This window comes from Chrysemys picta, chromosome 3 (assembly GCF_011386835.1).
Source record: "Chrysemys picta bellii isolate R12L10 chromosome 3, ASM1138683v2, whole genome shotgun sequence".
Taxonomy (NCBI): Eukaryota; Metazoa; Chordata; order Testudines; family Emydidae; genus Chrysemys; species Chrysemys picta.
Genome location: NC_088793.1, coordinates 57,900,819 through 57,915,458, shown reverse-complemented (window position 1 = coordinate 57,915,458; position 14,640 = coordinate 57,900,819). Strand labels below are relative to the sequence as shown.

The window sequence follows — 14,640 nt, the reverse complement described above, 5'->3', positions numbered from 1 at the left end:
CCTAGCTAATGTTGTAGTTCTGTTCCTGAAAAATGTGACTTTAAGCGAAACGATTTTAAGCAAATTAGATTTCCCCATAAGAATTAATATAAATGGGGGGAGTTAGGTTACAGGGAATTTTTATCACCAGAAGATCGCTCTCTCTCTCTCACACACAAACACACACACACAGAATTTGCAGGGTTAAACCCCGTCCTCAACTATCTACCTCATACCTGGGCCAATATGGGCTCCCAATACTGGAGAATACACCAGTTGTAAGCCCTATAACACTGGTCTACAATTTTTGAGAAGTTGTCTGCTTTAGAGATAAAATGTGCTATTTATTATGTATTTTGATGTGCTGAATTCAAATATGACAATTAAAACAACTGATTGGCTACTGTTTCTAAGATATTTAAGTTTTTACATTTAATGTCTATGTACATTGTGTAGATAGTAGAGTTTTAATCAAATTGTAAACCTAGGTCTTTTCATATCTTTATGGTTGCTTTACATGATAATATTTCACCTGTCCTGTTTATGTAACACTTTAAAAATCAGCAAAAGGGTTATCTAAATAAAATTTATTATGAAACAAAAGGCAAAAAACTATTATGTACATAGTTTAGTCCTATTCAGTGTCTATTTGGCGCTTCTTGGCTTGTCTCTTGTATTCATTAAATGGAACATCTCTTGTCACTGTCCAGCAATAGTCTGCAAGCATTGATGGGCTCCATTTGCCCTGATAGCGTTTCTCCATTGTTGCAATGTCCTGGTGAAATCGCTCGCCGTGCTCGTCGCTCACTGCTCCGCAGTTCGGTGGAAAAAAATCTAGATGAGAGTGCAAAAAATGTATCTTTAGTGACATGTTGCAACCAAGGCTTTTGTATGCCTTGAGGAGGTTTTCCACCAACAACCTGTAGTTGTCTGCCTTGTTGTTTCCGAGAAAATTTATCGCCACTAACTGGAAGGCTTTCCATGCTGTCTTTTCCTTGCCACGCAGTGCATGGTCAAATGCATCATCTTGAAGAAGTTCACAAATCTGAGGACCAACAAAGACACCTTCCTTTATCTTAGCTTCACTTAACCTTGGAAATTTTCCACGGAGGTACTTGAAAACTGCTTGTGTTTTGTCAATGGCCTTGACAAAGATCTTCATCAGACCCAGCTTGATGTGTAAGGGCGGTAACAAAATCTTCCTTGATTCACCAAGTGGTGGATGCTGAACACTTTTCCTCCCAGGCTCCAATGACTGTCGGAGTGGCCAATCTTTCTTGATGTAGTGGCAATCTCTTGCACGACTATCCCATTCGCAGAGAAAACAGCAGTACTTTGTGTATCCAGTCTGCAGACCAAGCAAGAGAGCAACAACCTTCAAATGGCCACAAAGCTGCCACTGATGTTGGTCATAGTTTATGCACCTCAAAAGTTGTTTCATGTTGTCATAGGTTTCCTTCATATGGACTGCATGACCAACTGGAATTGATGGCAAAACATTGCCATTATGCAGTAAAACAGCTTTAAGACTCGTCTTCGATGAATCAATGAGCAGTCTCCACTCATCTGGATCGTGAACGATGTCGAGTGCTGCCATCACACCATCGATCTTGTTGCAGGCTACAAGATCACCTTCCATGAAGAAGAATGGGACAAGATCCTTTTGACGGTCACGGAACATGGAAACCCTAACATCACCTTCCAGGAGATTCCACTGCTGTAGTCTGGAGCCCAACAGCTCTGCCTTACTCTTGGGTAGTTCCAAATCCCTGACAAGGTCATTCAGTTCACCTTGTGTTATGAGCTGTGGTTCAGAGGAGGATGATGGGAGAAAATGTGGGTCCTGTGACACTGATGGTTCAGGACCAGAAGTTTCATCCTCTTCTTCGTCTGACTCAAGTGAGAATGATTCTGGTGCATCAGGAACCGGCAGTCCTTCTCCGTGGGATACTGGGCGTATAGCTGATGGAATGTTTGGAGAATGCACAGTCCACTTTTTCTTCTTTGACACACCTTTCCCAAGTGGAGGCACCATGCAGAAGTAACAATTGCTGGTATGATCAGTTGGCTCTCTCCAAAGCATTGGCACTGCAAAAGGCATAGATTTCCTTTTCCTGTTCAACCACTGGCGAAGCTTTGTTGCACAAGTGTTGCAGCATATGTGTGGGGCCCACCTCTTGTCCTGATCTCCAATTTTGCAGCCAAAATAAAGGTGATAGGCTTTCTTAACCATAGTGGTTATACTGCGCTTTTGTGATGCAAAAGTCACTTCACCACAAACAGCAGAAGTTATCTGCACTGTTCACACAAGTACGAGGCATCTCTGCTCACTTTGGCTAAACAGAAATGTGTCCCTTTGCAAAATCAAACACTGACAAATAAGAGAGCATGACACTATGATTTCTAGAGCTGACATAGGGCAATTTGTTCAGCGGAGTGATGTAAGCTTCGTTATGATTGCATCATCCATGACTTCTAGGAATAACATGATGCAATTCATATCATGTAGGACGCAATATCATTCATTGTTTTGCCTAAAAAGCAAGTACTGTCCAAACCCAGTCATAGATTTATTCATAGATCCAGTCAAAGATGTATTTTAGTCATTTCTGGTTTAAATTGAGATCCCTTTCCTTTATAACTCATTTATCCTCTGCCATTCCCAAGTCGAGGGTCGTATATACTGACCCAATAGCATATCTTGAAAACTAGAGCCAATCAACAATTTTAAGCATCATTTTCGTTCTCAGTGACCCAGAATTAGTAAAGTTTGACTACATTTATTTCAGAAGCATTTTGGCTGTAGAGCACGGTTATCTGTTCTGAAAGAGTTGTCTGTAAACTTTCTATGTATGAAAGCTACTTCTTTATCAGCTGGTTCTACAAAAACTTTGTCCACTGATTTCCTGCCCCAATATTTTGAATTGGTCAAGAAACACTGTTAATTATACATCTGCCTTCCTCAAATGAAGACACAGATGCCCGTAAACCCTATGTTAGCTATCATGGATCATTTTGATAAGTATTGGTGGGACAGACAAGCTTTGAGTCTCAGAGCTCTTCTTCAGGTCTGGGAAAGATACTTTGAGTATCACAGCTAAATGCAAGGTGGAACAGACTGTTTAGCATAAGTAGTTAGAACATATTTTAAGGGACCATTCAACGCCCGTAAACACCGCCGCACTCATAGGACATAAAAGGGACAACAATCTGTAACCCACTAATCCCCTTTTTTTGTCCTATGATAGCGGAGATGTTAGAGGGCCACTCAAATAATGATTTGAATCAGACTTTGGAATTTTTGTCACATTTATAAGACCTGTTAGCGCTGCTATACTTAGAAAGGTTAAAATTCAGGAAATAGGTTAAATTTGTCTTAAATGCTTCTCCTTATGTCCTTTTTAATCATCAAATGGCAAATCTCTTCTGTAATGATTGGGAGAAGTAGGGCATAGCACATTTAAGAGGATGTCTCCCTTTTCATAGATTCATAGATTCTAGGACTGGAAGGGACCTTGAGAAGTCATCGAGTCCAGTCTCCTGCCCGCATGGCAGGACCAAATACCGTCTAGACCATCCCTGACAGACATTTATCTAACCTACTCTTAAATATCTCCAGAGATGGAGATTCCACAACCTCCCTAGGCAATTTATTCCAGTGTTTAACCACCCTGACAGTTAGGAACTTTTTCCTAATGTCCAACCTAGACCTCCCTTGCTGCAGTTTAAACCCATTGCTTCTTGTTCTATCCTTAGAGGCTAAGGTGAACAAGTTTTCTCCCTCCTCTTTATGACACCCTTTTAGATACCTGAAAACTGCTATCATGTCCCCTCTCAGTCTTCTCTTTTCCAAACTAAACAAACCCAATTCTTTCAGCCTTCCTTCATAGGTCATGTTCTCAAGACCTTTAATCATTCGTGTTGCTCTTCTCTGGACCCTCTCCAATTTCTCCACATCTTTCTTGAAATGCGGTGCCCAGAACTGGACACAATACTCCAGTTGAGGCCTAACCAGCGCAGTGTAGAGCGGAAGAATGACTTCTCGTGTCTTGCTCACAACACACCTGTTAATGCATCCCAGAATCATGTTTGCTTTTTTTTGCAACAGCATCACACTGTTGACTCATATTTAGCTTGTGGTCCACTATAACCCCTAGATCCCTTTCTGCCATACTCCTTCCTGGACAGTCTCTTCCCATTCTGTATGTGTGAAACTGATTTTTTCTTCCTAAGTGGAGCACTTTGCATTTGTCTTTGTTAAACTTCATCCTGTTTAACTCAGACCATTTCTCCAATTTGTCCAGATCATTTTGAATTATGACCCTGTCTTCCAAAGCAGTTGCAATCCCTCCCAGTTTGGTATCAGCCGCAAACTTAATAAGCGTACTTTCTATGCCAATATCTAAGTCGTTGATGAAGATATTGAACAGAGCCGGTCCCAAAAAAGACCCCTGCGGTACCCCACTCGTTACGCCTTTCCAGCAGGATTGGGAATCATTAATAACAACTCTCTGAGTACGGTTATCCAGCCAGTTATGCATCCACCTTATAGTAGCCCCATCTAAATTGTATTTGCCTAGTTTATCAATAAGAATATCATGCGAGACCGTATCAAATGCCTTACTAAAGTCCAGGTATACCACATCCAGAGCTTCACCCTTATCCACAAGGCTCGTTATCCTATCAAAGAAAGCTATCAGATTGGTTTGACATGATTTGTTCTTCACAAATCCATGCTGGCTGTTCCCTATCACCTTACCAGTGTTTGCAGATGATTTCCTTAATTACTTGCTCCATTATCTTCCCTGGCACAGAAGTTAAACTAACTGGTCTGTAGTTTCCTGGGTTGTTTTTATTTCCCTTTTTATAGATGGGCACTATATTTGCCCTTTTCCAGTCTTCTGGAATCTCTCCCGTCTCCCATGATTTTCCAAAGATAATAGCTAGAGGCTCAGATACCTCCTCTATTAGCTCCTTGAGTATTCTAGGATGCATTTTCTTGAAGGCTGGGAGGCTGTAAGGAGATCCGTTGGTTGCTGAAGAGATAAAAGGAGCTCTAGGAGTCTCTACAGGACCACTGCTAGCAGTAAGCACAGGCAGACAGAATTCTTGACAGAACCACCAATGATCTCTGTGACCACTCATACTGGCTAGATCCCTGTAGGAGAACATACGTCCAGTGTTTCCATGGCAAAATAGCTTATCCCAAACTAGGAAGGTAAAGTCTGGGTGAGCAGTGTTTAAGGAGCCGCAGGTGGTAGGTGCTGGAGCCACTCCACTGTGAAGTGCTCCAGGAGAAAGTAGTGCTAATGCTACTTTCCCCCTGTCCCTTGGCACTCTCTGCAGCCTCTTCCTTCAGAATCAGGACTTGTTCTATATGGAACAAAGGGTCTCCTGTTGCCTGCTCAACCAACTTGGCACAGCCCATGCCAGGAACTAACTATGGGATCAGTCTGCCTAGGATGACTGGAGAGAGACCTGGCCCATCCTCAGTTGTCTGGACTCTGCTCCTTCTGCGGGGGACCTAGCAAAGCAGGCAGATTTTCCCTTCAAGGAGGGCTGCACATGCAGAGCACTTTCTGGTCATCTTCTTGTGTCACCTCTCCCACCTTACATTTTACAGCATCATGGATTGTGGGGACAGGGATTATCTTGGATGATCAAGTCCCCCACTCAAGCCCAGGAAGAATTTTTTTGCAAATTTTAAAAGCATAAAGCCAGTTAGGCTCAGGATCCAATTTGCAGAAAAAAGACTTCCAGACTATTTTCAAGGACTTTTAAGGAAGCCCTTTTACACATGGGGGACTGAATCCTGCTACTTCCTACAACTGGTTTCTGAGACCTGGTCTACACTGGGAGGGGATTGATCTAAATTACGCAACTTCAGCTATGTGAATAACGTAGCAGAAGTCGACATACTTAGACTTACTCACCGCAGTGTCTTCACTGCGGTAAGTCAACTGCTGCCGCTCCCCCGTTGACTCCACCTGCGCCTCTCGCAGTGGTGGACTACAGGACTTGATGGGAGAGCGCTTGGGGATCGATTTATCGCGACTAGACTACACGCGATAAATCAACCCCCGCTGGATCGATCGCTGCCCGCCGATTTGGCGGGTAGTGTAGACATACCCTGAGAAGGAACACAAAACCAGCCTACGACTCCTAGAGAAGGAGAAACATATTGTATAGGTCGTTGGACAAGCAAGGGTCACAGAAAGCAATATTATATGTGGAGGTAGTAGCTACCCTCTATTTAGGCTGCCTGACACTCTCCCTTACAGTATTCTCACAACCTTTTCTTTGAGAAATATGAACACTTCCATTGTTTGCAGCAGGCCTCTGATATTCAGCAGGGAACCTCCTTTTCTTTTTTCCATTCCTCTGAGATTTAGCTGAGTTGTGACATGCTAAAAATCACCATTTCCCTTCTCTCACTTGTTTTCCTCAGGAAAATTTTTGCAACATGTCAAAACTACTGAACATTTTAAAGAGCCGAGCCCATGCTGCTGTCAGAGCAGCAGCAGACATTGACCCCAGCATCTCATTCTCTGAAGGGCACCACGTGGGGCAGAAGCTCCCTCATCTTCCAGGGGGGCAGGGAGGAGAAATTGAGCCAGGCTCTCTCCATAACTGCTACCCTACCCCCCACCCAAACTCAACATATGGCCGTGGTATTCCATTGCCTCCACACAACCTGGGATTCCCACATGGGGGGACTCCTTATTTTAAGGCAGGAGAGGGGTGTAGTAGACAGTTGGGCCAGGCTTGGTTCCCTCCCAGATCCAGCAGTTCACCCCCAACTCTGTGATAACAGCCTTCTCCTGCTGCCAGCTAATATAATTAGCCCCCAAAGTCAAGATCCATCCATTTAAAGAAATATTTTACAGAAAATTGTGGATTTATAAAAAAAATCATAAAAAGTATGTTTCAAATTAATCTCCAAAACCACATTAAAAATCAAAACATCTCCAACCAGTAACAACAACAGACTACCTTTAAATAGTAAGAAAAAACTCCATTAGAGTCGTATCCATTCTTTCCCTTACAAAATCGGGTAAATAGTCAGCAGATTGGTGAAGGATATTGCTTTTCACATCTAGCTCACCGGATAAAATCCACGCCTGCTCTGAGATCACAAGTTGTTGACATCTGGTGACAGCTTAGTTGTCTACATGTCATCAGATGGTGTTCTTTGTCTAGTTCTTAGTGCAAGAAGTCCACATGACAAGAACTGGGACAACCCACACCTTCCTGGGCAATCTCAGAGAGGCCAAAGATTGAATGGGCATACAGGAAAAACTACTCTCTCTCACTGTGTATTGTTGATCTCTCTAGTTCTGGTTAAGATGTTGGTAAGGCAGTGTGGGAAAGCTTGTCCTAATGCGATATCTGTACCTATAAAAGTAGATGATTTCAGTCTAAAAGTTTGGTCTGGCATTTTTCAAAACAAAATTCAATAAAGAGGAAAACAACATGCAAATGCACCTCTCTGAAGTTTACCTGAGCAGGAGGTACAGAAGCTGCTGGCAAAGGATTAGAGATCATTGGGCCAAAGATATCCAAGTCATCGTTCAGTGTTGTTACGGTAGTGGTGCTTCCATTTGTAACTGGTGCTTCAGTAGGACCATCTTAAAAAGACAATGGAGTCAAGTTTTAAAGTGGAAACCTCTATTAAAACAAGAATTTAATAATTGTAAAATATGAATATATAAATCAAATCACTTAAATTGTCATTGGTTAAAAAGATACTCAGTGTTGGAAGCAAATCACTGAAATACAATATCTCATATCTGCAAATTCTGAAAGGACTTTTCTAATTTTAAAAGTACATTATATCAATATAATTAAGAACTGAACATTTTAAATACGGTTTTAAGGCTTCCACAATGGCATCTTAATCAGTTTAATGGAATACAGTTTTGCAAGCATTTTCACAATTTTAGTCCAACACTCACCAGCACTATAGTATTATGAATGGGAATTTAATAGTTATCCTACATCTAGCTCCCAAAAGTTTTGGGCTACTCAACATGAGAGCTATCAAATACATTCATTTGAACAACTAGGGCAAATTAAATATTTGATAATGCTTGAAGTTACTTACAATGCCATATTTATTCAAAATATGGAATACATTCTTCACATGAAGAAAAAAGATGATGTTAGGTATCTTTTTTTTTTTTTAGAACGAGAGAGATTTATTTCTATAGAAGTAGAGGTGTACATTGTGCTTGACAGCCACAAAATAACATGGTTCATGACCTGTCCAGAACTTATAATCTAAGGCCCTGGAACATATCAATGTTTATATACATGCATGAATTTACTCATCTGAGTAAAGCTGTGCATACACGAATGTGTTTCTAGGATTAAGGTCCAAATTAGATAATCCTGGAAGATGATGGAAGTTGGAAGAAGGCATTTAACAAATTCATGCTGTATAAACATTTTACATCCCCCCCCCCCCCACATTTAATAACTGCTATATGGGTAGACATGTGAGTGTGTGGGTTACATCTTACAGAAAACAGGTCCACAAATCAATTGTTATTTTTTACTCCTAGCAGGATTCAGGATTATGATGTTGATGAGACTATACCAAATTAAAACATGGACATTACTGTTAATATAAACAGTGACTGTGGAGAAAGGTATGTTCCCAAAAGTAGCCAAATATGTAAAAATATTATAAAATATGGTTGACATTTCTGGACCACCTATAGATTGTTTTGCATCAAATTTTACATCATTATTTAGAAAAAATGGAAAGAATATGTGACAGCTGAATACACATTACACCATATATTAAGAAATTAACAACTTTCTTACACTGAACTTGGTAGGCAAATAATATGAAGTTGAATGGATGGGTTTCATGGAACTTTATGTTCTGGCTACACTTTATAGAATCTGCATCTTAAGTTTTTTGTATAAAGTATTTTGTGTAGAATAAGAAAGGAATCAGTCTGGGAGTATCCTTTGCTGAGAGCAGAAGCAAAGACTTCTCTAGTTATGGCACTGAAGGGCTAGACACCTCATTAAAATGGCCTCTCCTGGCCAAAAGACTACATCATGTCAAACTGCAGATGTGGCTGTACAGAATAAAACCATTAGACTAAAATAATAAATTATAGACAATAAATAGGGCCCTACCAATTTAATGGCCATGAAAAACGTGTCCCCGACCATGAAATAAGCCCTGCCCTGTGAAATCCAATCTCCCTGTGCTACTGGGAGTGTCTCAGCCTGGAGCTCCTGGCTGCTAGTCCCAGCTGGGCTGGGGAGGAACAAGACTTGTCCTTTCCCTGCACAGCTGCTCTCGGGGGAGATCAGACCCACCTCTGGGTACCTCCCCTGCTGCAGGAAGCTCCGGGGCTGGGCGGCAGTCCCGGAGGTTCCTTTAGCTGCAGGAGGCTTCTGGAGATGGAGGTGGGTCCAATTTCCCCCATGCTGCTGGGAGCACCCTGGGAGCACCCCACGACAGGCTGAGGAGGGACAGGACTTCCTCTTTCCATGGACAGCTGCTCTTGGATATCTCGCCCAGCTATAGATAGCTCCTCGCCACTCGCTTCCTGTCCCCACTGCTTCACAGCCGCGGGGGGGAGGGGAGGGGAGGGAGATCATTGTACAGGGAACTGCCCCCTTCCAGATGCAATTAGCAGCTTGTCAGGATAAAATTAAAAAGAAAGTTAAAGAACTTAACAGGATTTTTTGATTGACACTTTACAGCAGCAAATCACAGTAAGGGCTCAATTTACTGATCGGTAGATATGAGCATCTGAGGCCGTTTTGTAAGGTAGCCTCAAACTTGAGAACCACTGCTTTAAGTTAACAAAAGCAAGTAAAAAAAAAGTTCAAACGGTTTCAAATGTCATTAATTGAATGTCGGCATGGAGCATCTAGCTGGGGCGCTCCCAGCAGTATGGGGGTGATCAGACCCACCTCCACCTCGTGGAACCAGGGAGCTCCGCAGCTGCTGCCTTCAGAGCCCAGCTCTGAAGACAGCACAAACATGAGGATGGCAATCCCCCTACAACGGGTTTGCAACACCCGCCCCAACTCCTTTTTGGGTCGGGACCCCCATGATTACAACCCGTTAAATTTCAGATGTAAACATCTGAAAACATGAAATTGACCAATTTTCAAATCCTTTGGCTGTGAAATTGACCAGAATGGACCATAAATTTCGTAGGGCCCTAATGATAAATAAGATTAACACTATTCTAAGCTCAATTAAGTTTATTTTATTCCTTTATTTTATTTCAATATTGGCTCTGAATATATTTTCCCCTTAACCTGTTTCAGTTGCTGTGTCTATTGTACCCTTTTAAATTAGCTCAGTAATAGTGTTATTTTCTCTAAATAAACAACTTTTTATCTATGTTTTCCCACTGCCCTGTGGAGACTATTTTAAAAGGGAAATATCAAATTATTAGTTATATGTTCTGCGGCAATGCCCAGGGATCCTGTTAAGATTGTAAGGGGCCTTGTACAAACGTACCATACGATACATTCCTTGACTTTTAAAATTTACGATCTAGTTTAAGAGAAGATGCAACAAACAATAAGAGGGAGGGTGAACGAGACTAATGATATTAGACAATAAAAAACGTTCACAAGTTCTTGATTTTAAACATTTACTTTAAAAAATGGTAAACAAAAAGCCCAATATTAAGTCATACGTAAACAAATTTATTTGCCTATTTTACCATTAAATCCTCTGAGTTTTAATAAGGCAGTTTTAGCAATCTAATTTTCTTTTCACTATTTATTTACATTATGTATTTCTCTCAGCTTGGACTATAAAAATCATGCAAGTCAGTTTTCAGAGTCTCAATGCGTGAAGACATGGGTTGCAAACAATGCAGTTTATTTCATAATACTAGTCTCGGCAATGTTTAAAAAAGGGAATGTCCCTTTAAATAACTACAGTTACATAATAGGAAGAGGTATAGTGCGGCTATTTTAGAAGGACACTAGTCAAAGAACATTACAGAGACGTGACTATTGCCCTGGATAATTTAAAACAATTATTATAATGTAGACTAGGCCCCAATTACTAATTGAGGCTGCAAATACTACTGCAATACAAACAAAATAATACCTATCAATTAATAGAAAACGATTATAACAAGCATATGAAGTTTAACTTTCCCTGAAGTTGAGAATGGATTCGGGAAGAAAACTGGGAGTAGAATAAATTGGTTCATATGGAACACAAACAACCATGGGCAGAAACTTGAAATAAGGCCTGAGAGTAACCCACGCTTTATGAAACAATGTATAAGGAACTGCCATGAAGGTTTGAGTCTCCTCTACCTTCCGAGGCTGATAATACTACTGGGAAGAGGGATGCTGCTTTAAGGAAGCAGGTGGTCTCACTTGTTTCCTTCTTGGGGCTGGAATGTACAGGCCCAAAGAATACAGGAGTTGTCCTGAAGTCCTCAACAAATAAACAGACTGTTTTAGAATTAAAAAGTTAATTACCCTCAAAGGGAAGGTTCTCCGCTGTAGTTTGGACCTCCCTGAGAATCTCTAAGGACTGAAGCTAGGAAGATTTTCTCATCACTACAGATGTGGCTACTGTACAAACCTCTGTATTGGACCTGTCCAGCACAGTCTGAAGGGAAGTATAAAGTATCAGTTATCCCTCAGTCATGATGACTTAGTTCCTCTCAATATTCCTGTGGTACCTAGTTCACGAACTAAGACAGTTGGTCCTAACAGACAGTTAGTTATAGAAGAAGGCTTGGTAGTCAGCCACATATCTGGAGGCTGGCACAAGAGTAGACTTTGTATCCAAATAGGTAAAGATTCTTTGGGTCTTTCTCCATGGGTGTATATTTGGCAAGCCCCTGCTGCTTTGAACTATCAGACAGGAGATACTACAGGAGCTCCTGGTACTGGGCTAGAATAGAAAGCATCCAAATCCCATGGAAGAGACTTGGTTCTTCCTATTAGCTTGATTAGATGTGGTCAATGTCAATTCTGGCATGTGCCACAAGTCTTTTACAGGTTCCAACAACCCCTTATTTAGTAGCACGGTAAGCCTTCTTGGAAGGAAGGGTGCAAGATATCTAGGGCTGTGTAAAATTTCTCACACAACTTCTAAAAGTATATCCAAAGTCTCTTGATAAGATCCTGGAATAACTTGAAGATGTCAACTGAGGAAGACATTCAGGGATTTACTGCCTCACTGGGGGACAAGGAAGACATTAAAATGGGGACAAGTAGTTCTTCTCCTAGCAGATGTTGCTCCTCCTCACTTTCCTCCCCATTCTGTTCTAAAATCATAGTCTGCACTGGCTGAGTTGGTCTGTACTGCCCTCTCTGGAGAGGAGGTTATAATCCTTGAAAATGGGGAGAAAATGCAGGCTTGCATGAATATGTCTGCATATCTCAGGCTGTCCAATAGAGCTAAGGCTGATAGTAGATGGTACTAGGGTGGGGGGACACAAAGGAGGATACTAGGAGGGATGCCCCTATGAGCCCCAGGTTGTTTCCTGCAGATGGGAGTCCTCCCTAGAATCCCTACTTATGTGTAGGAGATGACTCCCTTCTGTGCCTTGAAGAGAATGAGGAAAAAAGGAGTACACACTTCTCCAAAGATGGAACTATCCTATCAGGCCCTCCTGGGGAGAGGATGAGAGAACAAATACATGACAGATGTTAGTCATGTTGCTTAAGGTACAACTGGAAGGCTCTCGGATGGGTGAAGTATAAGAAAAAATATATATCTATATCTATATCTATAGAGAGAGATTAGAATAGAGTGCCTGGATCTGTTGTATCCTACCTAACTGGTAGGGGGATGACGTCAGTACCAGACATATCTCCTTTGTTTGCTGCACTGCTGAGTCTGTAACTCATTAATTAGCTATCACCATCTTCAACCTCTTGAGGAGAGTACCAGTTCCAGTTAAATAACTCTGTATTGTATTTGCCCTGTGTTACAACACTAGGTACGGAAGCTTTGTGTACCAGGGAACACATTTCCAAGGTGACCGATACCAAAGTGCCAAGTACTGAGAAGGCTGGTATTAAGAGAAACATAGTGCAGCGATTTGGTGGGTACTGTTGGTGCTCTCTTTAATGGTTGGTACTACTGTGCCAGTTATCTTTGTCAGCCCATTGGCTGCTCTTCAACTGCGGAGGCCAAGAAGTACTCCAAGAGGAATAATTTTAGGCAGACCTTTTTGAGTCTGCTTACAGGAGGACAGACATATGGAACACTGTTGAGGAATACGTCCCTCTTCTAAACAAAAGAGGCACTCGGCGTGCCAGTCGTTAAGCAGCATTAGAGCTTCACTCAAGGAGCAGATTCCGAACCCTCAAAATCTCGCGAGGGTGGGGCAAAAGGGTGGTCTAGTTAACCCTCCCTAACCCCCTTAAAATATCTGACTAAAATGGAAGCTGCTAGCCAGAAGAATCAGATCTCGCATGTATGGAGACCTGCTCTGCACAAGAGTGGAATCCATGTGGATGGTCACTTAAAGAACAACAGATTATGTGTCAAATTTAGTTATGCCATAACACTAACATACATATTAAATAATAAAAATACAGTAAGTAAAATGCTTGGATAAGTGAAAAATGTACAGCATGTTACTGAGAAGCAGATATTGAAGCAACTTTAACCTAAATATAGCTATTACTTGAAGGACCAGTGGACATTAACAGTCTAACGTAATACATTCATCAAACTTAAATTGTGGAACATGTTAATAATAAATAGTCTTAACAAGCCCTTCAAAAGCATCAAAGACATCCACAGCAAATCCATAAATCTATAAAGAGTATGGAAATTACTTCCTCTTTTGCCATGCCATAAAAAAGTTATTTTCCAGTGCTCTAGCACTGTAACAATGATTTGCCTGAAGGAAAAAATTCATTCTGAGGGCCAATATTATCAAAGCATCAGCATTAAAGATTCAATAACAACACATGAAATGTGTGGCTTATTGCAACAGAGAAATGTGAGAGATGGAAGAAGGTAGAAATGAGATTTCCACATACTGTACTTCCCCATCTATTTTATTGTTGGATCATTTTCTAAGACTGTGTTCATGCTAGAAAAGTGCATCAGTGAGATACATTATTTAATCAGAATTTCATTAATATAAAACTTCTCCATTACTTACTCACACACAGCACAACTATAATTTCAGCTCTCTGATTGAAATATTCCCTGGCATTCCTTTTCCCACTGCTAGAAAGAAACAATTGACAAATCAAGGATAGAATTTTTATTTATCTAAGAAAAGAAAAAAAATCAGTAGAACAAACCAAACAAACAGTTTACTGTATGCTGTAAAACACTTTCTCCTCCACCACAAACTATTGTTCACATAAGAATAAAATAACTGGCAGGCTCCAGCTATCTGCTAGTTTGCCTAACAAGACAACAGGGAGGACAGGACAAGACATTACAGTCCCTTCACTGTTCTCTTCTGCCATCACAATCTGCAACGTATGGGCTCCTTGCAGTTCAACCTGGGAGCTGGAGACTAATGCTATGTCTGCACGAATACTTTTGCCAGTAAAACTTTTGTTGGTCAGGAGTATGAAAAAAACCGCCCCCTGACCTACATAAGTTTCACTGACAAAGCACTGATGTGAACAGTGCTATGTCGGCAGGAGAGCCTCTCATTGGCATTGACA

The 14,640-nt window shown here is 41.2% G+C and overlaps 1 protein-coding gene across 2 annotated transcripts in view; it reads right to left on the bottom strand.

The window, feature by feature from the left end:
* Nucleotides 1–14,640, bottom strand: part of SMAP1 (small ArfGAP 1) — a 208,350-nt gene that overhangs the window by 6,969 nt on the left and 186,741 nt on the right. For both annotated transcript variants that reach the window (XM_005280077.5, XM_042848861.2), the window contains one exon: nt 7,480–7,607. In XM_005280077.5, the coding sequence (XP_005280134.1) occupies nt 7,480–7,607 (128 nt within the window). The remainder of the gene's footprint in view (nt 1–7,479; nt 7,608–14,640) is intronic.